This window comes from Ambystoma mexicanum, chromosome 2p, assembly GCF_040938575.1.
Source record: "Ambystoma mexicanum isolate Mex_15411 chromosome 2p, UKY_AmexF1_1, whole genome shotgun sequence".
Taxonomy (NCBI): Eukaryota; Metazoa; Chordata; class Amphibia; order Caudata; family Ambystomatidae; genus Ambystoma; species Ambystoma mexicanum.
The window spans coordinates 1,182,278,021-1,182,304,884 of NC_090923.1; the positions used below are offsets into that span (position 1 = coordinate 1,182,278,021).

The following is a 26,864-nucleotide window of genomic DNA, read 5'->3' on the forward strand; positions in this document are numbered from 1 at the left end:
CATGAAAGTGCTCTACCGTATCGAAAGCCTGAAAGAAATCCACACATGCAGCAAAACCAGGTGGTACATCAGCAGACTAAGCCTGTTGCTGCAAATAATTCATGATAAACCATTCACTGGGCCTCATTACGACCCTGGCGGAAATCGTGGCGCAAAATGCACCATGGAGCACGGCGGAAAGCTGCCGATAGCGCCATGGGGGTTGGCGGATTTACCGCCCCATTCCGACCTTGGCGGGGCGGTAAATCCCCATTCCCCATTTTACCCTTCACCATTCCCATTTTTGCCCCATAGGGTATAATGGGAGTGGGGAAGGCGTTAATTACGCCACCGTAAAATACGGTGGCGTAATTAACAACAAGGTCCCGTAGCGCCATGGATTTCTCCGCCCGGAAAAACCAGGCGGAAAACGCTCCATGGCGCTACGGGAACTCGTAGTAGGGCGGACGGGTCCGCCGCGAATACCGCTGGCGTAAACCCACTCCGCCAGGGTCGTAATGAGGCCCACTGTCTTCCCCCTTCCTTTCCTAAATCCTGTTTGATAATTCAACAACCTCCCAGCCAATTTGGCCAATTGTTCCAATTCCTTAAGGAATATAGATGCAAAGATCTTAATTTCTTCATCTATAAGGACTACCGGCCAGTAATTTATTGGATTTAGTCAATCACTTTTCTTATAAATAGGGTTGATAGGCGCATGTTTCCATGATTTGGGAGCAGTTTTAGTGGAAATAATATCTTTAAACAATTCATACATTACGTTCGCACACATAGCCGGGTCATTTTTAAGAATATAATTACTTAGTCCATTAGGGTCTGGGGCTCTAGAATGTGATGATTTGTTTGTAAGGTTTTCTATGGGCCTCATTACGAGTCCGGCGGTAACCGTGGCGGTAAAACCGCCTGGTTACCGCCGGACTCGTATTACCATTCCGCCTCCGTGACTCCCGGAAATACCAGGGCATTACGACCCTGGTGTCCTGGGAATCCCGGAGGCGGAATGGTGTAAATCCCCATTCCCATTGAGTCCCATAGGACTCAATGGGAATGGAGAAGTGGAAAAACCGGCACAATGGTGCTGGTGTTTCCACGTCCGCCTGCAGGCGGGAGGTGTTCAAACCGCCAGGTCAGACCTGGCGGGAAGATCACCTCCCGCCTGCAGGACTCGGATCGGGCGGTCCAGAATTAACAGTGGCAGCGGGTTTACCGCCACTGTTAATTCTGGACCGCCTGACCTGTAATGAGGCACAAACCTTTAATGCCAAATTCAAGGCTTCAGTTACCTTCCCATTGTTGTACTTTTATTGATGATTCAGGGGGCCAATAAAGTTCTGAAAAGTAACTCCCCCACATCTCTTCCGAAACAGGATTGCATTGAAGTTCATCTTGTCCAAAACTCGTTTCATTAACAATATACAAAATGTTACGCACATTTTCTGGAGTAATACTGCAAAGCATCATTTCTCCATCTTTCTGCAGTAAAATATGGTGATAGGCTTTATGTCAATGTATACATTGCGGCCGTAAATTACGCAACCTTTGTTCCATCTCCAGCTGTGGGGCTGCTTTTTTTTCATAAACATTTTAAGCCCGCTCTTAGCAATCATTTCTTAGCTTGCACAGCAGGGTCAAATCAATCAGCCTCATTACGAGTTAGGCAGTAAGTGGTAAAATTGGCGTTAACTGAGTTACTGCCAATTTTACCACTACACCAAATTATGAGTTTGTGAGTTTGTGTTTTGAGTGGAGGATTTAACCCCAGCAAAACCCTGGAGGTAAACCTTCCCACTCAACGCAAAAAAATCGGCAAAATTGGCAGAATTACTGTGGCAGTAATTCTGCCATTGTAATTCTGCAAAAAAAGCCCCATTGGGACCCAAAATAAATGCTGAATTACACCGCCACCACCACCTGTAATCAGGCGTAAATTCCGCCTGAACAGTTGGCGGTAACAGTAATTCCTCAGGGCTATTTTTTGGAGGATTTACCAATAGTATCATTTGTGATAAATCTCATAAAATTCTCAGGTGTTATTATTTCTCTTTTGCTTTCAAGTGTTGTCTGGTGAAATAAGCATCTCTCCTGGCTATTAAATGAGTCCAAGTCCGATCCTTACTGCAATACTATTTCTTTTTGGATGTGCCACCAAATTCGCTACTTCATTTCTAACCTTACTTTTAACTACCAATTTAAAAGTAGCAGTTAAAAAGTTGTGATTACTTAAGATTCTGTCCTCGACCATGAAATGCTCACACAAATTCGAAAGAAGAGGTGATAAATATACGTAATCAATGCACGTCACCATGTTATTGTTTCACCATGTACATTCACCAGGAATAACCCCACTGACATTACCGTTTACCATTTGCAATTTGCAGTTGACTAAAGAGTTAATAAATGTTTTACCATATTCAAATTTGTTAGAAGAGCAGTTCTGTATTCCTTTAAGCCCTGTATTTGTTTTGGCCATAGCGGTTTACAATCGGAATGAAAATCTCCAGCAACTATAATATTTTGCCCCTCCGTACTCTCCATAAAAGTATCCAAAATGTGAATAATCTGAGCCAAAAAGTCATCAATCGCTGAATATGCAGGGGTTGCAATATATATTCAAACTCAAAATGGGGAAAGATTATTGGCCCCTTCTAAAGTAATCTTCACTGCTAGTATTCCATAGTATGCATTAGAGACCATTTCATGTTTCATTACATTATTACTTTTGATGGCCATAATCAGACCACCAGATGGTCTACTTCCCTGAGAGGGAGTCGCAAATTGCTGGGTTACTACAAGAGCCACACTTCTTGAAGTAATAATATGTTATACATATTAAGTTTTTGATTTTTTTGTCATTCAAAAGATGATTGTAAACCCTCAAATTCCACAATAATGACAAATTATCTTTATGCAATCTTTTCTTAAAGGCCGTTCCCACTATCTCCCACTCTTCTAAAATCCTTTGTCAATGTTTGGGCTAGCCAAGACCAGTCTCCATTCTATTTCGGAGCCTGGGTAACAGAACATGACAATGATGTGCCTATTTGGCATCTAACTTTCAGGGATTAAACCGTCCAACCATTATTTATGGTTATTTGGCTTGCTTTGGTCACTTCAAAACTACTGGGCCAACCCTCATAAAATGGTGTAAATCATATCCCATTTGTCTAATTGTTTCTGCTCCTCTAAAAGCATTTTAATAACTGCCTTGGATGGTTTATTTAATAAAACAATATCTGTTCTCATTTTGTCTATAAAATATATCAAGTCGAGGGGCCTCATTATGGCCTGTCCGGAATGGGTTAACGGGTCCCGCTAATGGGTGCAGACCCGTTAACACCATTCCGCACGATTACAAGCTCCCCTCGCGGGACGTGGTAAGAAACGCCTGGTCAAACCAGGCATCGTTACCGAGTCCCACGAGGGGAAGAGGGAGCAAACAACGGGCCGCTCGTAATCGGCCCGTTGTTTGCTCTCTCTCCCATTCCCATTGAGCCCTATAGGGGCTCAGATGGGAATGGGGAAGGTCCGGGCCCGGGTTCCCAGAGGGAGGAATTACCAGGCCCTCCGTACATGGAATGGCCCGGTAATTCCTCATTCTGGGAACCCGGTAAAGGAGCCCGGTTTGGCGGCAGCCATGGAGCTAATAGCTCCATGGCTGCCGCCAAACTTGTAATGAGGCCCTATATCTTTAGATGTTAAAAGACATGGGGCCTCATTACAAGTATGGCAGTAAGGCAACAACGGCGCCGGTATTGCTACCAGCACCGTTGCTACTTTACCACCATACTACAAGCTCTGCTCCCGGGTGCCCTTGCAGACACCAGGTCTGACCTGGTGGCCGTACTGGCATCCGCGAGCAGTACAAGATGGTAGCACCGGTACCATTATTAACGGTACTGGTGCTACCACCCTCCCCATTCCCATTGAGCCCTATGCGGCTCAATGGGAATGGGGATATACCGGGCCCGGCACCCGTGAAAGGGCAATTACTGGGTCCGGCTGGGCTGGAATAGCCCGGTAATTGCCCATTCGTGGGTGCCGGACTGGATGGGAGCTTGGAGGCAGCCTTGCCGGTTTTACCGGCAAGGCTGCCTCCAACCTCGTAATGAGGGCCATGGTACTTTATGAAATTATTGTAAAACGTTTGTTCGATCGATTCAATATAATATTCTTATCTGTGTACAAAATGAATTCCAATAGAAGTTGCCATGTTAGAGGATTCTTTGCAATTTCCACATCATTATTTTCACAGGTACCACTGTTGCAAAATTTACGTTCATGGATATTGGTATCTGTATTAGTAGGGATTGGCTGGTCAATTGTTCGTAAATTGATTTCCACTTGTTCAGTCTGGTATTTCGCTGTACAAAAGGATTTAATCAGGTGTATTCGGTTATTTGGAACAACATCCTTCTGTAATCAGGAAACTATTAGCAGTAGGTCAGCTTGATTTCTGCTAATTTTGTCCCAATCTGTTTCCCAGATTTTTTTGCACTTTTCCTGTTAAGCAGAGTGAATTATGCTTGCGTGTTACCCAATTGTCCATCAAATATTATACCAGTACCCTCCAAATATGCTTAGTCGCTGCCTCTTCAGTAAAAATTCAGATTTCAGAAGAATGTCCTTGATTTATGTTTATTCGATTTTGACTTCCTTCCATTTTTTACGTTGCCTTTTTATGCATCAGTGGCAAGGGACTGGGAATAAGAATTCTATTGGCCTCCGTGTCAGATGACTTGCTATTATCAGCTTGTTTTGTAATAGCGGCTACTCCAGCCTGTTCCATTCCACTCAGTATTTGTGTTTCCTTAGCTTTTAGAGGATTTCTTGTGCCTTATTCACAACTTTTTCCCCTAAGATTAGATTCGAGAAATTCCAATTTTAATGTTATTTCACTTAGGGTTAAGGCATGGGATTTCATTTCGGCACTGATATTATCGTATAAGAAAACAAAGGAACTTAACACCATATTAAGCAGTACTATAAACAGTGCTGTCAATTTTATGTTATTTTCTAAGTCTCTTAGGGTGTGATGGAGGCCCAGAGGCGAAATTGAGCTTACTGATGATAATGAGTCAACTTCAGACACAGAATGATGTTCCGTCAGAAAAGATGACATATCGTCTGAAGCGGCAGACATTAGACAGCAGGAGCTATCATTTTTATTTAACTCATCGACAATATGTTGCTCATTTTTCTGGTTTTCATTAGATAAGTCCTGGTCAAGCAGATTAACATCATTGATGACATTTTGTTCAGGCCTGGACTTTATTACTTTTGCGCACATCTGTGGTCGTTCCAGCGGTTGGATAAAAGTCAGTAATCTTCATGTGATTAAGATGTTTTTTGACCGTTTTACAAGCAATGGTGCTAGGTTTGTTAATTAGTATATTTGAGTCTCTATTCTCAGGAGGTAAAATCCTTTCACCATTAGTTTGTTTGTTTGTTTGTTTGTTTTTATTTATTTGATAATGCGCACCAAGCCCTTGGGCAGCCGGGCGCAGCGGTACAAGAATACTCGAAACTTAGTTACAGTGTTACATAATTGGTACGTGCATAAATCACATTACAGTGTGAAAAACAAATACAGTGCAGGATGCTGAATAGGCAAAAGTAGTAAGAGGGGTCAGTAAAGGAGCAGTATGAGGCGTAGCAAATATGGTTTGCCCCTCAGCATCTGGAGGCTTCCCTTCATGTTGTGTGTTAAAAAGTACTTGAGCCGGCATTAGGGGTGCAGAATTACTCAAAAAGGACATTGTGCTGCAGCTGTAGGCTTTTAGGAGGTTGATCAGGAGGGATCATTAAGCAGTCGTCTGGCACTGCTCCTAGATCATACATTATCGTAACTCATGTTACTTGCCTTTATCTTCCACAACCCAGAGATTAGAAATAAAATACAACTGATTTGGTTTAGGCAATATCTGCGCAACTCACAGCCTCTAACTGCCTCCAGCCTATGGCACTCATCTGCACTCCCTGCACTGGACCATTTCCACAGCTTATTATCATCAGTCCATGATCAGCTCTATCAAACTTCACAACTCCCTAATGAAACTTATAAAACTAGCAGAAGTTTCTGCAATAAATAACAAAATAAAGAATTGTAAATACAAAACTACTTCATGTAAACTGCAGTCTAACTCCTTCATGATCATGAGATCACTGAAAATGAGCTTTGTCTAGTTGTTCATTTTACAATTAATTAACACATTCCCTAGCATTTCTTTAACAAAAGACTAGTAAAGTGTTTAATGTGTACATCTCCTCATTAAAAGCATCTGCCTAAAACTGTATTGCAGGTATCATTGACAGCACGATCGGAGAACAGCGTCAGGTGGTGGCAGTGACAGGTGACGGCACAAATGATGGTCCAGCACTCAAGAAAGCCGATGTTGGCTTTGCCATGGTAAAAACAGTCTTTGCAAAGTAGACAATGTTGTGGCCTTTCAAAGTGACAGTGCCTCTGAAGGATATTACAATATTGTTCTCTGAATCTCAGTATCTTGAACAGCCCCCCCCCATTGGTGGAATAATACACAATGCTGGAAGTACGCAAAGAATGTTGAGTCTTTGAACAGTCTTGTTGATGGTTCTTTTGCTGGTTCAAGTGTAAAGCAGAAAAGGTTACTCACCTGTAACTACGGTATAGTTCTCCCACATCGAATCCTCTCCAGCATCATATAATTGCGAAAGCATTAGTAAAGTCTTTCCTGATAGCTGGGGATAGTTACAGTTTTAACATCGGACTAACATCCTATTCCAGAGAAGGAAAGGTAATATGCCCTCAAAAACAGTCTTCCTGCATGAGTATACTCTCAAAATTATATGTATTGAATTATACCGTTTGGCAGCGCATATGCAAAAACTCTGAATCTGAATACGAGCTGAAGTAGACAAGGTTACTTACTGTACCTGGAAGATACATATTTCTAATTATCTGCACCTGGAGATTTACTATGTTCAGAAAATAACATTCTGGTTTGTTAGCAATGGCTTCATAGAGAAATGAATGCCCTCAAAATAAGATTAGAAAACTAATAATCACTGATTCACTGTTGCAGTATCACAAAAGCACCTAAGGTAACATAATTCCACCACTATGGGTCCTTCCTATGTCGCAGAAAAAAACAGAGAGGTTTTTTGTGTAGAAACCATCTCTACACGGCCAGCATGAAGAAGGACAGATAAGGAATGGATGGCAATATTACAAGATATTTGTTTGAAAAAGTGGTGAGGGATCACAGTATGGGTCGAGACAGTATAGGGTACAGGGAATGAGCAGCAACCATAACACACAAGACCTTTGCAAAAAAGATGATGGTAATAATTCAACATGCAGCACTGGAAAGATCCTTGAAGCCATGTTAACACGTTAGAATTCAAACATAGCATAACCGAACAACAGAGCATCAAAATCCCTATATTACAGAGCAACGCGCAGCCAGGCCAATATTATTGGCAGAAGAGCGGTATGCAAGACCACTTACCTTACCTTATCAGGTAGCAACTAAGGTATCGTTTGCAGGGGGGAAATAATGACAAAATCAAGACATTGTGCCTCATTACACGGATGGCGGTAAGGATTTACCGGTACCGGTAAAATACCGGTACCGGTAAATCCTTACCGCCTTACTACGAGGTCCCTTTGCGGGTTGGGGTATTTAACGCCTGCTTTTTGCAGGCGTTAAAATCCAACCCGCAAAGGGACCTCGGAGCTAATTACGGCACCGCAAAATTGTGGTGCCGTAATTAGCGCCTTCCCCATTCCCATAGAGCCCTATGGGGCAGAAATGGGAATGGGGAAGGGCAATGGTGGAAGGGGGATTTACCGCCCCTCCAACCTTGGAATGGGTCGGTAAATCCCCTTTCCACCAAGGCGGTGCCGGTATTTTACCGGCATGAGCCATGGCGCTAGCGCCATGGCTCACCGCCTACCGTGTAATGAGGCCCATTGTGCATTTGCGAGTGTTACAACTGGTGGTGTTCACAACAGAGTTCCCTGGTGGTCTTTAACTGTCATACATGTTTAGCCATGAAAGTCAGGTGCTGCTGTGTGCAAGCATACGGCTAAAGCTCCTTTTGAGAAGATGCTTCCTTATTGACATTTTGGAATACAGAGGAGAAAGGACGTTTCTTGGAGGGAGAAGGTGAGAAATCATTCAAAGAGGCTATAACTCTGAAGACGAAGATGGACTTCTCTAAAATCAAAAGTTACCAGCTTGAGCAATGCTTTACAGAACGGTGTTCTCTTTCTTGGTCGGCACCCAGTGCTCAGCGCAGCTAAACACAGTATGTATTTTATCTAAGGAGGCAAAGTCTCGTGTAGTATAACATGCAGAAAAAGTTGGCCATAGATACTCTGAAAAGAATGTTCATTCTCCTGTGTTGTTATGGCAATGTCTCAAACACGCTCTGAGGTCATCTGAACACTTGACAAACCCTTTGGTCCGGTGAAGTGTTTTAGTTTCTTCTGTAGTGACATTCAAAGAAATATAGAACTTTAGCCTAAATTATGATAACCCTCCGACGTTGCTGCAAGGTCGTCGTCAGTACTTGATAACACCACTTAACAAATAAATAAGACAGAAAATAAATTTGCACTTGAACCAGCAAAACGTGTGCGTTTGCATTTATTTTTTCATATACCCTGGATTGTAAGGCTCATGCATACATGTAACTGACCTATGAGAAGAACCAGGGATTTCCTAAGAGGCCAGTGCCTTCAAGATTCTGAAAGCCTGAGGCATTTTTCCCAATCCACCCGTCTTTTAGGGACACAAGCAAATTTCAGAATCTGCTAGCCTATCATCAAACCCAGCACATCACCATCCTAACTCAGACTTCATTTTTGGGGGTAGCTCCTGCTAACTTATCATCCACTGTTCTCTCTCTCAGGGTTTAGCAGGAACAGATGTAGCCAAGGAGGCGTCCGACATCATCCTTACCGATGACAATTTCTCCAGCATTGTCAAGGCAGTGATGTGGGGCCGCAACGTGTACGACAGCATCTCCAAGTTTCTGCAGTTCCAGCTGACTGTCAATGTGGTAGCCGTCATCGTGGCTTTCACTGGGGCCTGCATCACTCAGGTGAGTTCAGACCCGGGTATGGAAGAGCTGCAGTATTCCTGTTCACCCAATCACACCCTTGGAACAACTAAGTCACAGTATCATTTGGTCTGCTTCATACACCAATAAACTTCAATATCATACATAGCGATTTACAAGAAACATGATGTCAGTCTAGTTGACCTTTGCTGTAAACTGAGTTGAGAAATAAAAAACAAAGCGATGCTTGTATTTTCTCTGGGAAAAGATACTCTGGTGGCATTTGGCACCATAGAACATGTGAAGAAAAATGTATACCACAACATAAACGAACATACCACAAAATAAGACACTGCCAACTGAACACGTAGAAGCAACAGAAACATCACAACAGCACAATATAAAACTGAAACATAGAGTGTTGTCCCAGGAAAAATAAAGGAAACTGAACCAAACTACTTGAGTTATTGGGATGTGATTGCCACGTGCACAAATACAAACATACAGATAAAGACACATCTGATTAGGTGTATGCAACACAACATTACAAACACATCTGAGAATATGACCAACGATTAAAAAAGGAGACTTTTGTCTTGGCTAGAACGCTGTCTAATAGCAGCATGGAGCTATTAGGGTTGACAGGACACTCTGTAGGAACTAAGATGACGTAGAAGCAAGCTCTTCTAACCCGTCACAGGGCCTTTGATAGCACAAGTGCACCCTTTAGAACAATATGAAATTACTTCTCTGTAAAAGTTAGGCGCTTTCGTGAAAGGGAAACAGAATCCTGTATGTTTTCTACTCTACAAAGGTGCCTTTGAGACTACGAGAATAGAGTTAATATTACAGAAACACGAGACTTCTATTGCTGCAAATAGATGGAGAGCACAGGAGTCTGCCATGCTTAATTGCAGCCAGAGACGTCATTTGCGGATCGCCATGGGTCACAGCTGCGACCCCTGAGTTCTCCCTTGCTACCACTGTGGTCCCCCTTGATACCCCTAAAAAAAATGTGGCTCTTTGTTTCTGGAGTGGCTGGCTTTCTTGTTCAGGCCTAAAAAAAACAGGCGGTTCCACAAGTGTAACACTTTTAGCAATGACCCTACATAAGATAGAATAGGAATAACAAATAATGTGTCTTTCTGGAATTCTATACAGTAAATGCAAGACTAATTAAAGGTTTATTTCAGGCACACTTCAAGGTGTGAGTAACTGATTTAGTCTGTTCTTAAACATCTCAACTCGGCCTTTCATCCTCCTGAGGTCAATAAATGAGTACCAACACAGGTTGGGTGATTATTGTATGTATATTTGTTCTATATAAAGCTCTATATAATAACACATCATCATTTGGCCTTGGACGTCTGCTTGCATTCACAGTCATTTGATAATATGGGCCTATACACACTGATATGATTTATATGGTGATCCATTCTTGTATGAAATGTACACCACATTATAGTGGTATTGTAACCATATTTTTCATAGTGTACTTAGGAACAATGTTATATAACGCCACTTCCTGTTTTGTCAAGGTGTGAAAGGTCGTGTTCCATGGCTTCCCGTGATGTCACTTTTGGAGTGGGGTCAAATGACATCACTTCCGGTGATGTCATCAGAGAGCAAGGGTCGTGTGACGTCACTTCCACTACCCATGGCATTTTGATGCAATGACGTCCCTGATTGCAGCAGAATCAAAATGGCACAGAAACATACATCGTCGACACAAATGGCAGATAGCAGTTGTAGAGTGCTAATAATTCTCAGCTAACACAACAGATTAAGTTACTTAGTGGAGTTTCGGAGGAAGGGGAATTTGTAGGAATGAAGGCAGACACTAAGAGCTAACTTGTTCAAGTTAGTTAACACTAACAAAGAAATCCAGTCACTTGTTAGAAAATTGGGTAAATTGGATGTAGACTGAAACTAGGCAGAAAATAACTGAAAAGAACTGATGCTCAAGTTGACAATTACAACAGAGGTTGATGAGTGATAACCATTCATAGCTATTACAAAGTGTTACCTATGGGGGATTTGGAAGAAAGGGAATCCATAAGGCTAGTGAAGATGCAGGGACACTCTGTAAGCAGCAGTGTACCAGCGGAGGTTTCTAGACGCTCGCCACGGCTGAATCTGCAAAGTGTGCTGTGCTGTGCAGTTCCTAGACTGGGCAAGGGAATAATGTACATTGGCAACCGATGAAAGACTTTAAGTGACTAATTATGATTTTGGCTGTAAACCGGTGGGAAATCTGCTGAATTACCATTCAAATCGATTACCATTGTCACCAGCCAGTCCCATAGATTTACTAGGGGATTTTGAAAGGTGGTTCGGCGGTGTTAGTCGCCCGATTTTGCTGTCCAAATGACTCCATGGGATTTATTTGTTGGATTTGCAGTAATTCTGAACAGTAAATCTGGCATAAAGTTTTTGCTAGATGTAAATCATCCACCTTAACGCCAAAACTCGTACTACGGTAGTGTGGTAATGTGGCAATAACATAATTAGTGCCACATTATTGGCACTTTTTGCCACACCGCAATACTTGTAATGAGGGCCTTCATTTGAAGTTGAGGAATAAACAGCCTCCATTTCTTGCTGCTGCACTCACCAACAACGCAGAAACAGTGGGGCTCATTATAAATTTGCCAGTCTGGTAACAACGGTACCAGTCTGCTTGCCTGTACCGTTGGTACCGTACCGGCAAACTACAAGGTCTGCTCGCGGGTGCCTTCCCGCCCGCCAGGTCTGACCTGGCGGGTGTACCGGCACCTGCGAGCAGAGCATGTCGGATGCACCGGCACCATTCTGAATGGTGCCGGTGCATCCGACCTCCCCATTCGCATTAAGCCCTCTGCAGCTCAAAGGAAATGGGGAGCATTTCATTCCGGCGCCCGTGAATGGGCAATAACCGGGTCCTGCAGGGCCGTAATGACCAGTAATTGCCCATTTGCGGGTGCTGGAAAAAATTGCAAGTTTGGCGGCAGCCTGCCGGATTTACCGCCAAGGCTACCACCAAACTTCTAATGAGGCCCAATCTGTTTCAGGGATGCTTTTGGCAACTCCTGGCTAACTGGTAAGAAGCTGCCAGCCTGACTGTTAAGAATCAAAGATAGACACAGAAACTTGCGTTTCTCGGTTAGAAAGTGGGCATGCAAGCAAAGAGAGATGTGGGTATTTGATAACCAATAACTTCCTGCACATTAGTCTTTGATGAATGACAACACAAAATCTGAAAGACATTTTCACAGATGTCATTATTGGTGGTCAGTGATAATGTCGAACCCAATAATGTCGCAGTCAAAATGTCGAAAAAAAAATGTCGAAAAAAATAATGTAGAAAAGCAATAATGTCGAATTTTTTCTACATTTTTTCGAATTTTTAGAAAAAAATAAATAATTAATTAAAATGTGTTGAATATGAGGGGTGAGAGGGTGGTGGGGGGGTCGCAGGGGGGTGTTTGGTGAGGGGCGTTGTGGGGGACCCCCCCTAGTAAATGATATTTTCCTTGTTTATTTATTTATTGAATAAATAAATATATAATTAAAATGTGTTGAGTATGAGGGGTGAGAGGGTGGTGGGGGGGTGGCAGGGGGTGTTTGGTGAGGGGGTTTGGGGGGGATCCCCCCTAGTAAATGAGATTTTCCTTGTTTATTTATTTATTGAATACATAAATAAATAAATATATAATTAAAATGTGTTGAGTATGAGGGGTGAGAGGGTGGTGGGGGGTGAGGGGGGTGGCAGGGGGGTGTTGGGTGAGGGGGGTTGGGGGGGAACCCCCCTAGTAAATGATACTTTTCTTGTTTATGTATTAATTGATAGTGCTAAATGACATTTTTTATTCGACATTTTCTTTTCTAAAAATTGACTCTTTTCATTATATGTATAGGATTTCGACATTATTGTTTTCAACATTATCACTATGAACCGTCATTATTACCTGACTCAGTAATCATCATCATACCGATCTAGGGAGGCTACAATGCTGGCTCAGCAACATAGCTACCTCAGACACATTTATTTATATTTCCTTTATATCAATAGGTTTACGAAAACTAACTGAACATCTGTACTGTGAACAAGTCATGGTGCTAGATGCAAACCACATGCCCCATGCACAAGGTTGACAATGACATTATTTAGCGCCCTGCAGTGGAGGCAGTTAATGTTAGCTGGAAGATGGCACACCATGCTTGGTGATGTACCATGCTCTATTTAGCATTGAAAGCGTAGATGTTTGATCACTTGACTTGAAAAAGGGAACAAGCATGCCAGCTGAGTTTGAATTGATGCCAATGCTCTACTTTTCTTTTAGTTTTTGGTTTTTTATTCTCGTTTTCATGCAGTACAGAAAAGCTGCTTAAATATATCTGGCATAGAAAAAGATTTCATACGGTGCAAGCATATTATCTTTCCATCAATCACATGTGCTGGCAAAGTTTGCATAGGGACATCTGGATGAAGTGAAGTAGAGTACATTTTGTGACCTGCAGTCCTATCAATGCATCTCTTTGAAGGATTGCCATTTGGCAAGAGTGTAGAAACCCTACCCTTTTTGATTTATGTCAAACAAATGTAAGTCTGCTAACTAGACCACCCTTTCACCAAACTACATGCCAAAAGCTCAGTGACACATGTGCCTGACTGCATTAGTCTCCTGATATGCAGCACCTGCTCGCCAGTGGCACAGACCAGGTCCAAAGGTCACAGGTACACAGTATTACAGCTGCTGTGACAGCAAAGTATGGGCTGTATTTAAGATATGCACCTTTATTATAGAACTACATAATTATGATGAACCTTCATTCTGGTGGCAGTGTAATCTATAAACAGAAGCCATACCTGAGTTGGGGTGTGGTGGCTGAAGGGTCACATTATTAAAGCCACATCTGATTCATAACATGCTAGTATCAACCCTGTGAGCTCAGACAGTTCTCGGAAGGTCTGTGGATTGTAGGCTCCGACCTTTCTGCAATTCCAGAGAATGAGACAAAAGGACTGGGCAGGATACCTGCCTCTCTTCACTCTCTCAGAGAGAAGGTTATGTCCTCTTGTCAGGCCTTGGATCTATCACCAGCTGGAGACAAAAGAGAGGCTGCCATCAAAGACCTAGGTACGTGACAAAATGCTGCCTCACACTAGGGTGCTGCACAACAGAGATCCTTTGAAGTTGCAAGCTGAGTAGAGTAAGGAGCCAGCGAACACCGGTCATTTGGGAGAAGGGTTGTTCCATCTTACTTTCTGTGCCCTTTCTTTCTCCTTACTGTCCCTTCCACTTCCTGCGGAACAAGGCTCTCGCATGTATGACCTCAGATGGCATGGGGCATTTGTCTCAAGGATGGGTATTGGATTCCTTGGAGCAGCCTTGCTTTCCACCAATCCCCTGTGACCATGTGCCTACAAAAGAGGGGGTCTCCCACTCCTTCTTTGATTCACATTTGACCATCCAGGAAATAAGGAAGAACTTATTTGGATCTCTTTTGGGAGAGTTTGATTTTTTGAAAGCCCTCAGCCATGAAGGTGAAGGAGTTTTTGAAGCCAAAGACAAGCTCCGCTCTCTACCCACTGTCAGTACACATTGGGGGTGGCTCTTGCCGAGGACCACTCTGCACCAAACCTCCCTAGGCTTGGAAAGCAGAACCTGAAAGAACTCACCCTGCCCTAGAATGCCTGCAGTGGGACTCACAGTAGCTGGAGACTCAGAAGAGACAGGTTCCCTGTTCCACTGAGTCGAACTGGTCAAACTGCATTTGAACCATGTTAATCGCACTGGAACCAGAGGGACCCAGCCAGTGCTGCTTTTGGCACTTCATCAAACTTTGAGCCACCACTGTTTTGCATCTATCGAACCGGCTTGCAGCACTATAATGCCTAGTAGATCACATCAACTGTTCATCTCGAACAACCAGCTTGCCGCTGTGGACAAACTGTAACCTCCAACTCTTAGAGGCCTGCATCATATGATATGATATGATATGATATGTGATTTATAACGCGCCTATACACAAGTGTTTCAAGGCACGACGAGGCAAAGGAGGGGGAACAGAGGGAAGACAAAGACAACAATATTACTAGGCCAAGTGACATTAAGATCGCGCAAGTGCAGGGGAGGGGGGAAAGGGAAAAAATGCGGGGGGAAGGGGCAGTGCAATACATAGGATCAACGGTAAGATAAATAAAATAAATCAGAACAATAGGTAAAAATTGCGGCTAACTTGTGGCAAGTGCAGGGGTAAGTGCAGAGATCCAGTGTCAAGATCTGGTAGGGGACTGTAGGGATACAGAAACAGCTCCCAAGTGCAGGTGTTATCGGGAGGCAGTGCAGGTATGCAACTGGCAGGGGAGGGACCTGGGCCCGAGATCAGAGGGTGTCCAGGTGACCAGTGCAGTTACAGTCAGCGATTCAGCAGGGGAGAGGAGTAGAGAAAGCAGAAGCAAAGAGGAAGGTCTTGAGGTGGTTCCAGAACTGGAGATGGTTCTCCTCAAGTTTCAGGGAGGCTGCCTCCAGAACACCAACGTCACCACTTCAAAGCAACGGACCTCGGATTGAACCACTGGAGCAGCAAGTCTTGCATCAAACTGAACCATCAGGTCGAACTGACTCGACACTCAAACTGACCCTGGTGAGCCATCCAAACTGCATGACCTGAACGCCGTACTCAATCCTCATCAAGCTAACATTTTCAAACCAACTAAGAGCCAGCTCACCACTTGACCCGGCACGACTTGCCACACCCAAACATGGTTTGACCCAGACCGAAGTACAGCTTGAAGCATGGCTTGGCATGGGAGAGCCACCAAAACTGGAATATGGTCCTTTTGAGAGGCCCCACCTCCCCTTGTCTACTTTTAGGACCCTTTAAACTAGTAAGCCACCCTTGCTGCACCTTTTTCATAAACAACATATCCTTTTTAAACCACTTTTGCATTTCTTGCCTTCTCTCCTCTGAACAAAGTATCCAGAGTGCATCTACAGACATGTTTTGTGTTTCTTTGTCTTCTGTTGTAGGATGGTTTTTATAGTGTTATTAATAGTTATTTGTGCACTGATTTGTTCACTTAAGTATTTATACTTTTATAGAACTCCGATTGGACATTCCTTTATTTTGGAACTATTTACTTTGCTGTTTGGGTTGCTATTGGCTCACATTCACACATCTTCTGATAACATACCCTCTCCTCCGTCCCCGTTATCAACATAGGCGAAGGGGGTATATATATATATATATATCACTTAACTGTGCTTGTTTTACCTTTATGATTGAGATCACTGTTGGTTTGCAGAAGTTTCGGGGCAGAGTAGCCGGTTTAGCCACTACTCAACTTGGTAATTGTGTAGAGCATATCTTATTTTGTCACACTCTGTTTCAGTGGGTGCCAGCTGTTTTTTTGGACATATAGGGCCTCATTACAAGTTTGGCGGTAGCCTTGCCGGTAAAACTTGTAAATTCTTTCCGGCCCCTGGAAATGGGGAAATACAGGGCCATTACAACCCTGGCGGACCCTATGTTTCCCCATTGCCAGGGGCCGGAAACTTTTACTCCCCATTCCCACTGAGCCCTATAGGCTCAGTGGGAATGGGGAGGTCAGATGCACCGGCACCATTCAGAATGATGCCGGTGCATCCGACAAGCTCTGCTCGCGGTTGCCGTTCTGCCCGCCAGCTCCAACCTGGCGGGTGAAAAGGCACCCGTGAGCAGAACTTGTAGTTTGCCGGTCCGGTAACTACGGTACCGGCAAGCTTACCGGTGCTGTTGTTACTGGACCGTCAAACTTGTAATGAGGCCCAAAATCTTGTCGAGATATTTTAGAATGTGGGCTTCGATTCTGCGCAAGAAATGCATTTTGGGATGTGGGCCTGTGCACCAGGTTAATCAGGCTAGGCCATTTCGACATAATGAGGCAAAGTGTATTCAGAAACAGTTCATCACTGTAGTGACTACTGCACTCTTGACCCTAGTCCCTGTTCTTCCATACTTATGGGAGTCCATTCCATGGAAACAGGACTCATAACGTCCCAGTGGGACCGACCCCATCAGTATAGAGCAAAGGTGATGGGACATAGAAGAGTTGAACATGTCTGAGTATCTTCATTGCTTGAGCAGAGTGCATACAGGGAAATGTTGCCCTGTAATGCATGTGCACTTTCTCAAGAAGCAAACATTCTAGCATGTGTTCAGGGTTCATAGGCATTTAATGGCAAACATCACTGTACCAGGGAATGTTGGGGGAACTGGCGGTGATATGATATGATATGGCATTTGTAACTCGCCTATACACAAGTGTTACAAGGCGCAACAAGGCAAAGAAGGGGAAACAGAGGAAGGACAGAGAGCAATCTTACTGGCCAAGTGACATTGAGATTGCGCAAGTGCAGGAGTAGGGTACGGGAAAAGTGCCAGGGAAAGGGGAGGGGGGAGTGCTGTACATGGAATCAAAACAATAACAAGAAGTGATCTTGTTCATCCAGCCCGTGCCACCCAGCTGCGAGATTGCTTATCCGCTGTGGGATGCTGGATGAGTGAAAATTGGCTCAAATTGAATGGAGACAAGACAGAGGTCCTGGTTGTGGGTTCTTCTACTGCCTCCTCTTTCTGGACTCTGTCTTTATGGCCCTCTTCTGTTGGCTCCTTTCCAGCTGTGGCTCCGGTAGTCAAAAACCTAGGTGTTCAGCTATCTGCCTCTCTTTAGATGGCTCCTCAGGTTAGCTCGGTCTGCCAGGCTGGTAATTTTCAATTGAAAATTCTTAGAAAGGTCCTGCAATTTATTCCTCTTTACCTGCGAGCCCCGGTGATCTCTGCTTTGGTTCTCAGCAGGATTACTGCAATTCTTTATACTTGGCTCAGCCGGACTATTTGTTACAGCGTTTGCAGGTTCTTCAAAATTCTGCTGCCGGTCTTGCCACTGGTACTCCCAATTGGGAGCATATTTCGCCAGTTCTCAACTCCCTTCGCTGGCTTCCAGTGGCAACGCGTGTGCATTTTAAATCTTTATGCTTGGTGCACAGTGCCTTCTATGCTGCGGGCCCAGAGTACCTGCAGCTGAAATTTCAACCCTATTTTCCTGCCCGCACGTTGCGCTCATCCGGACCGCTCTCTTTTGGCTGTTCCTAGGGTCCATCGTGTGAGAACGGGAGGCTGTTCTTTCTTGGTCAAAGCTGCTGTTCTGTGGAACTTCCTCCCGGCTGCCCTCCGCATGAAGTCTAGTCACTTATAATTCAGGAAGGCTCTGAAAACTTTACTTTTTTAGTCTCTTTTCTCCTCTCGATTCCTATGATCTCAGTCCTAGCGCCAGGTTGCCTCTGGATGTACTTCGGTACGAAAAACTATAACATAACATATAACATAACATAAGTGCAGCCAGCAGGTGGCAGGTGCAAGGGTCAGTGCAGACAGCAGGTGTCCAAAAGTGCAGGTAGGGGATCTGTAGGGGTAAAGATACAGCACAAGTGCAAGGGTTGCTGGGAGGCAGTGCGGGTGTGAGACTGGGCGGTCAGGGACCTGGGCCCCAGAGGCGTAGCCAGGATTGTCTTGCAAATGAGGCCTAAAGCTAATGTAGTTGGGCCCACTGCACTGACAAAAATATCTGTAAATGCCCACACAGGGCTGCTGAGTGGCCATTTACAGATTTTGGGTGGGCCTTGCCCCTCAGGCCCTACCCTGCATATGCCTCTGCTGGGCCTGAAATCAGAGGGTATCCAGGAGACCAGTGCAGTATCAGACAGGAAATCAGCAGGGGAGAGGACGAGAGAAGGCAGAAGCAAAAAGGAAGGTCTTGAGGTGCTTCCGGAACCAAGATGGTTCTCCACAAGTTTCAGAGAGACAGGGAGGCTGTTCCAGAGGGAGGCCCCAGCCGAAGAAAGAGATCTACCACCAACTCATTGCTTGAGAGCTGGCATAGTTTGGGTGTTGCCTCACTAGGCTATGGACACCTTGTTTCTACAGGAACCAATTTAGAATGCAAGTGGCCTCATCACTCTGCTAAATGCAGCCTTATGTGTGGAGGAGGATGGTACAGTAGGATTTAAAACACCAGTCGGTCCTGATGCCTGAGGGGAGGTGGGTGGGTTGTTTCATCAGCACTCAAGCATTGTAGTGTAGAATTGTTGAACACTGACAGGACCCTCAATTAACTGTATAGTATCGTATATGATGTTATGATCTGATCTGATCGTGATCTGATTGGCTGAGCACTGAGAAACCTCAGGTCGTAGTGCCTAATTCCGTTATCCAAATAGTAATTGAAATGTTGTATTACTGTAGGTTTTATGTTAGAAAAAAACATTCCAAAAAAGGAAAAGGAAAACAGCAATGGCACGACCTTAATCAGGCAATTTGCACCATGGAATTGTAAAATGGCAGAACCAAAAGAGAAGTCTCTAGACAAGCTATTGACTGATGACTATCAAAAGCAGATGGCGAGGGCCATTGCTAAAGATAGAATTTAGAAAGAACTTTTCAAAACGACATCTAAATATTGAGTTGCTCAAAAAAAGGAAAAGAACAATGGCCATCTAGGGAGACCAAACTTAGGCAGGGATTTTGGCAGATGGAGGGGGTTCTTATGTTTACATCTTCGCCAGTTTGCTTAGCCTTCCAAAGCAATGGTTGAGAGGGGAGGAACAGTAGTTAAAGGAATGGTTTGGTTAAAAAATGTTATTGTCCCTACGGTCGGCCATGTGTTTTTAAGCCTAAGTCGCTCGATTTTAGAAAAATTTCCTATGGACTTTACCCGAGTTTTCATCCATTAAACGCACGCGAAAACAGGCACCAGGGCGCTGCCATTTTGTGATAATCCTATCACTTGCCGCATCGCCCTGGCTGACCTGCTTTTGCGGCACTAAATTATATCCCCCGCCCCTGAGCCTGACATTATCAAAACATTCTTATTCCACGCCTATCTCCGTGACGTTACTGTGCTGCGTAGGCAAACGCACCCAGTCGTCTTCTACGCACTTCACACAGAACTCTGAAACCAACACAGATCAACTCACAACACAGTGCGCCACAATTCGGAATATGAAACTGTACTTTAAAATCAAACAGCAATACGGTACATTTGGTAAAGTACACTTATTTGACATTAAATGTTTAGAGAATATTCAGCAATTGGCATATTAAATCGGAATGGAATTTTTTTTCTTTTCTCTCGATCTGCAAATCAGTAAAAGTTTATCGTAAGTCACGTGCTGTTCCTTTATGGTACACAGGGTGTTGGTTTTCGCTAAAAGAAGCACTTTGGAAGCACGGTGAACCGCAAGGCTGTTTCATCAACTAGGCACTAGGCCACCGTAAAGGTCGATATGTTGCTTCTAGCCGCTAGTACCGCGTAAGGGCATATGGCTCCTTGGCGATCGTCCCATAAGATGGTCAATGTAGTGCAGTTGTTTACAAGAAGCTGCAGCTGGCGGTTGAAGAAGCCGTCTGCTGGGGTCTGGAATAGGTGGCAGTGGCAATATGGTAGGATGTACCTGTTTAGAAAACATAAAAATTGAAATTAGTCTCACCAGCCGATCTTTATTACTATTATTCATTTTATTTATTACGGGCGAGCTGAAACTATTTGCTTGCGAGGATAGTGCAATGGAGTATGTTGGGCTCTAAAAGCAATGCGAAAACTAACGAAATAAATCGAGGGAAACACACAAACTAATGTTTTTTTTTACCGTTGAACCACTGAGAAACGACTGTTTGTCTACATGCGTGTCGAATGGGCACATGCATGCCCAGGTGCCCGGTAGAAAGACGATCCCACAAATGTTGTACTTGCTCTTCATTCATTCATTCATTCATTAATTCATTCATTCCGGTATAAAAAGCGTCTAAAGAGTTACTTACATTATATTTGCCATTTCCATTGTATCTCTGCGTAATGCAGTCCGTAAATCCCACTGTGTTTGTGCCAACGATTTTTCATATACTGAAATAACATGAAACTCGGTCTAGTTTCAGAATTTTCAGCCTTATCGTCTCTTACGTTATTGCCCACCTACTTCAAATGAAGTCCTTTCGGCATGGTCCCTGTCTCTCAAGGTCAAAAAACAATAGAACCTTATACTGCCAGTACGATTCGCGGGCCTCTTCAGCCCGCCAGCATAAAATCAAAGCCACTGACCTTCACTCTGCATGAGCGTACATTCTCACTTTGCAACATCCCGTGTAAAGCCATCTGTGAGAACTTGAATTTTCGACTCCATGTTTGTACTAGGCCTCAATGTGCAAATGCGAACTGGCTTCTCTCCCATCTGCAACGCATCGCTTGGTGCGTTCTAAGGCCCCCAATTTTGTCCTCGTTGTCCGCGAGCTTTGCAGCCCTAGAGAACCTTAACTATGGGGACATTGACTTTTTGGGGGAAGGTCAGGGAAAGTATAAAGTACCCGAGGAGTTGAGTTGAAAGTGAGATTTATTGTTTATTTGTTTAATTGTTTGCAATACGCAAGCCTCCCCTCGGTTAACAGTGCGCAGCATTTACATGAGATTGCAAAACTTAGTTACAGCAACAAAAATATATACATACACATATTCACAAGGTCAGCGATATGAGGTGAATAGAGAGAGAAGTGAAAGATGACACCCATGTTGTTCGCCACCCAGGATGGTGAATGGAGGGTTTAGGGTTAGCATACTTTGTATGCACACTGTACAATAACATTATTTTCAAAAAGACAATCAGATTACAATGATTTATTTAAACCGGGATTTGAACTTCTCAACGAGCTCTGCTTTGGGTGGACATGGCACAGTGGCAATGTTTGGTGGCAATGCATCAGTGCTCTGCACAGAAACGCTCAAAATTCCATATCTGTGCTTCTCTAGTACACTAACAATAAGGCCTTTAACAAAGTCGAACTCCATTTCCTCATATACTGGTTTACCCCCCATTTCTTAGTTCTTTTTCCAAAGGTCGTAGTGTAGCGAGGCATCCCTACATTTCCCGTAGTCCTAGACTGTTCACAGCCCACATTCTCGTTTTGGGTCAAGACCGCTAGTAGAGTCCTATGTTTCATGCCCTGTAAGCTGAAATGCAATTGCTTTGGCCTGTACTTTAGGCACATATTGTGGAACACCTCCAATTCTCCTGTGTGACAGAATTCTGTCAGTCCCCGCAAATCTCTTGATAAAGTTTTATCGAAAACAATCTTCTCAATGGCTTTGTGTGTAGGTGAAGATACAATCAACCACTTATTCTTCCGTGCCTCCTCTGTGGACAAAGGTCCATGTTCACATTGGTGGAAATGTTGGTTTTCTGTCCAGCGGTGAACGTTGGTACAGTGGTGCATCCGTGAACGCCATTTTTCAAGTAGGATTTCCACTGACCCTTCACAAGTTTTGGAGCTCCACCAAAGATGGTTGCTGATAGACTGGGACCACTGTGAAATACTTTCAAAACCTTTTTTTTCCCTGCAGCCAAGATTTTCTTATTGATTGATCTATCAAGATGCCATACGTCAAATTGATGTTTAATATGTGGCAACTGCTCTCTCATTGTCTTGGCAATTGAAACGTGTCTGTCCGTGGCTATGAGGTCGATGTGCATTCCCCTTGATTGTAGATATTGCAATGATTTTATAAATCCTAGTTTCTCCATGGCCACTGAGGATTTACATTGGGACACCTGCACGACCACTGAACTCACAATTTTCTTACTATCCATGTGCTGAACGTGGTAGGTGCAGTACTTGGCAGAAAATCCAGGGCTGTCGCACTGTCCATCGCCGGCTAGCCTGAATCGTTTCCCTTCGAATGTACTTGCTAGAGACAATTGTTCAATTTTCCAAGCATCACTAATGGCCGGAAACAGATAATCATGTTGGTATTTGTAGTACTGCGTTTTAGAAATGAAATGGAGTCCCACAAACTGAAAGAAAGACTCTAACTTTCTAAAACTGGACCCACTAAAAAGCGAGGCAGCTGCACACAGTAGCCTGCTGGCAGCTTCCCCAGCATCGGTTGTGCAGACCATGAGAACGCATAATTTAATCTACAGGCGGCATGTATTTTGACGTTACTGCCTTGTTTTTGACGAGTCACATGAATCAATGTCTCCCCACATACTTCCCCTCCAATAGAATGCCCACATTTCAGCATACTTATAATATCCATCTAACAACTGTTGAATACTATGTATTTGCCCTCTTTCATTAGACTGTCATTTGGCGTGAAAGTTGTTTCGGACTGTGCCGTTGAGGACATATCAAGAAATTCGAAAGAAATATCGCTGATATCAAGTTCTGATGCGTCGTTGGGTGCTGCTGCTGGTTCATTCTCTGTCATTCCAACATCTGTTACTTCAGCATTGATGGGAGAACACAACATTATCGACAGCTTTTTAGGTGGCATTTTTTTGGCGGGTGTAGATTGTGTGAATTGATCTGCGACTACTTCAGAGCTATCTTCAATACATTCAGTATCATCTTCTTTTGGTGGTGCAGTTGAACTGTAGCAATGGTCCAATACAACTTTACTGGATTCTCTGGACACATTCAATTCATGTTTTAGCCATTGGACATGAGCATCCCGAGTCTCAACACGCTGCGTCTGAATTAATAGTTCCTCCATAGTGTAAATGGTCTGGCAAGCAACATCTCTCATTTGCTTCACTGTCTGTGTATGTATAGTTCGTACACCCACGGGTAAGTAGAGGACAGATTGGAAAAGGGATGTTCATTTTAAACACAATATAAAGTATAGTACAATTGACAGGAAAAAAACATAATATAGTCCCCAACACAAAACAATTCCTAAAATTATGAACTGTAACTAACCTTATTTTTTTTTCTTTTCTTTGTAACTTTGTTGACTTGAACTTCAACATCTGCACGCTGTTGCTCCGATTCGTTTCCGCATGTCTTCCCTTCCTCTTGTGCTGTAACGACTATATTTTTTGGATCCGCATAGACAGCACGGAATGACGCTCCATCGACTCCCTGAAACATAGTACTTTCATTACTATGTATCACAATATTGAAAACATAAAACACACGTGTGGACAAACACACAGGTACATCTCAATAGCTAAACACGAATTAAACATTCTGTAGAACCATCAAACCACAAGTATTCGAGCTCTGATGATCTAGTTCGATGGAACTGTCAGTATCCATACCTCTGGCTCTGCATGGACTGCCATGAATGGTTGTATTGGATAGGAGGCATCAGCAACTCCTTCAAACACAGTATTTGCATTAGTATGGTTTTCAATATTGTAAACATAACACACACTTGGGTTCGACAGCACAGGTACATATAAAGAGATAACCACAAATGATGCATTGTCTAAAAGAATCAAGGAATATCTAAATATGATCAGATTTCATCGACTTATTTCTCTGATTTATTTACATCTGCATCATCTAAATGGGATGTTGTTATTGTAGTGGAAGATCCGTCATCTCCCTGAAACACAGTACTTGCGTTAATAGGGAAGAAAGTATAGCAAATGGAATCACGTTATATGATGACGCTCGATGGAGCTGTCAGTATCCATACCTCGTGCTGCCGAAGAATATGTAGGGATGTTGTAAATGTAGTGCGCACTCCGAAAGCTGCTGCGCCGATTCGTATACGCAAGGTCCCACTTCCACTTCCCCTGGAATTACTTGAATGTCAGGCTCCGCAACAAGTGCAGGGGTTGACGCTCCATCAACTGCCTGAAAGATAGCACTTGCATTAGTAAGGATTACAATATTGAAAACAAAAGACACACTTGGGCTCGACCGCACAGGTACATATCAATGGCTAACCACGAATGAAACATTGGGCCTCATTACAAGTGCTCCGGTCCGGAATTAACGCAGCCGGTATAACCATACCGGCACCATTTCCGCGTCCGCCTAATCATGACCTGCGAACCTGGAAACAGCACCACCTCCAACCGCCACCGCGGAGTTAAAGCTCCCGTAAACTCCGCCTACACGGAAACTCCTCTGTTGCCGGCAATACGAAACACCGCGAGCATCACAACTAGCGCAGACATGGAAACACTGACAACAAAATGGCGGTAAAACCGTGATCGCGGTGGCGGTACGGCCGCCACAGCGAACATGACATTAAACTGTGCCTGGTGTCCTGAATCATGCCACAGGTGCACCAAATCAGCCCAGCTGGACCCAGCAGGCCACTGGGTGCGTACAAAAGGGCCACACCCAGCCCAACTCAAAACAGAACCATGCAGGCAGCAGCTCTAGTAGCATTGGGACTGGGCCTACTCAACCAACAGGCAGCACTGCACATGATGGCAGTAATGTTGCAGAGGAGGAGGAGGAAGCGGAGGCGTAGGAGGCTCAGGCGGCAACCAGCTAACCCTGTACCCATGGCAAACCCCATTGTCCAGCCGGCAGCACCCCACAGGCAGCCTGCAATACCACGCATCAGGGCCTCACCCTGGAACCTCACCCGAGGACAGATCCACACATTATACCGGCTGGACCGTCCAACAATCCTGTACATCACTGGCCTGATAGAGGACGACATCAGCAGCCACATAGACACCCCCACCGCCACCACCCCTCCTGAAGGTCGTGCCTGTACTGCACTTTCTTGGCACCGGTACCTATCAACACACAGTCGGTGAGCTGCACGGCCAATCACAACCCTGTTTCTCAATAATTCTGGTTCAGGTACTGGATGCCCTGTTGTGCCATGTGTCTGAACAGATTGCCCTACCCCATACCCTCCCCCAGGTGATTGCCACCAAGTTGGCCTTCCATGCCATAGCAGGCATGCCAAATTGCATAGGTGCACTCGACTGCACCCACATTGAGCTGACAGTACCACGTGCAATTGAAATGGTCTTCCGCAATAGGGAACAGTACCACTCACTGAATGTACAGATGGTATGTGATGCGACGCTAGTGATTACACATTGCTGCGCACGTTTCCCGGGCTCAACCCATGACTCAATGGTACTGCGGAATTCGACATTGCCACGGTACATGGAACGCTATGCTGGACAAAGCACATGGCTATTGGGTGAGTACAGCTGCCAATGCTCCAGACCTGTGTAAGTGGGGTGTGTGTGTGTGACCAGGGCAATGAGCTACGTGAGTGGGCTGCTGCGACTGCACATGCATCACTCCCCGCCCATCCACTGAATAGACAGCAGAACCCAAACTTCACAAAGCAACACATGACAGGTAGCCACAGTGTGGCCGTACACACCCTGCCACCTGACACACACAGCCTGAACACCCGCTGGCACACACACCTGGAGCCACAGCAAACCCCCCCCCATAATAAGCAACACAGCACTCACAGTGCACATGATGGCTGTACATGAGACGTCCTGCATCTACTATATCATCACTGTGGAGTGACCCTGCCATGTGTGCACATCACTGCCCAATGCCATACTCACAAGCCACATGCACACCAATGCATTGGTCAATGTCCAGCTGCCAACCCCCACTATGATGGCCATAGAAGATTAACACCCATCAGTGAAAACACTGCATGACACATACGCATGAATGAACAATGACACAAGATTGCACTGCATCTGATGAAGACATGATACTACCAACACTGACATGTCTCCCACATCTACATCCCATGTAGGATATTCCGGATATGCACTCACGCCATGGCTGATGACGCCTGTTCGGAGGCCAAGGAACAGACATGAGGATGCGTACAAAAGGGCACATGTCCGCACACGTGGCATGATTGAGAGGACGTTTGGACTACTGAAGGCCCGGTTCCGCTGTTTAAGCAGATCTGGCGGATCACTGCTGTACAGCCCAGTGAAGACGGGTAAAATTACACTAGTTTGCGCCATGCTGCACAATCTGTGCCAGCTCAGGAACATTCCAAT

The 26,864-nt window shown here is 44.4% G+C and overlaps 1 protein-coding gene across 9 annotated transcripts in view; it reads left to right on the forward strand.

The window, feature by feature from the left end:
* ATP2B3 (ATPase plasma membrane Ca2+ transporting 3) overlaps window positions 1–26,864 on the forward strand; it is a 1,317,805-nt gene that overhangs the window by 1,072,415 nt on the left and 218,526 nt on the right. For all 9 annotated transcript variants that reach the window (XR_011302157.1, XR_011302158.1, XR_011302159.1 and 6 more), the window contains 2 exons: window positions 6,300–6,406; window positions 8,896–9,087. Coding sequence is in view for 6 of the 9 variants with exons in the window: in XM_069645362.1 (XP_069501463.1) it covers window positions 6,300–6,406; window positions 8,896–9,087 (299 nt within the window). In the remaining 3 variants the exon portion in view is untranslated. The remainder of the gene's footprint in view (window positions 1–6,299; window positions 6,407–8,895; window positions 9,088–26,864) is intronic.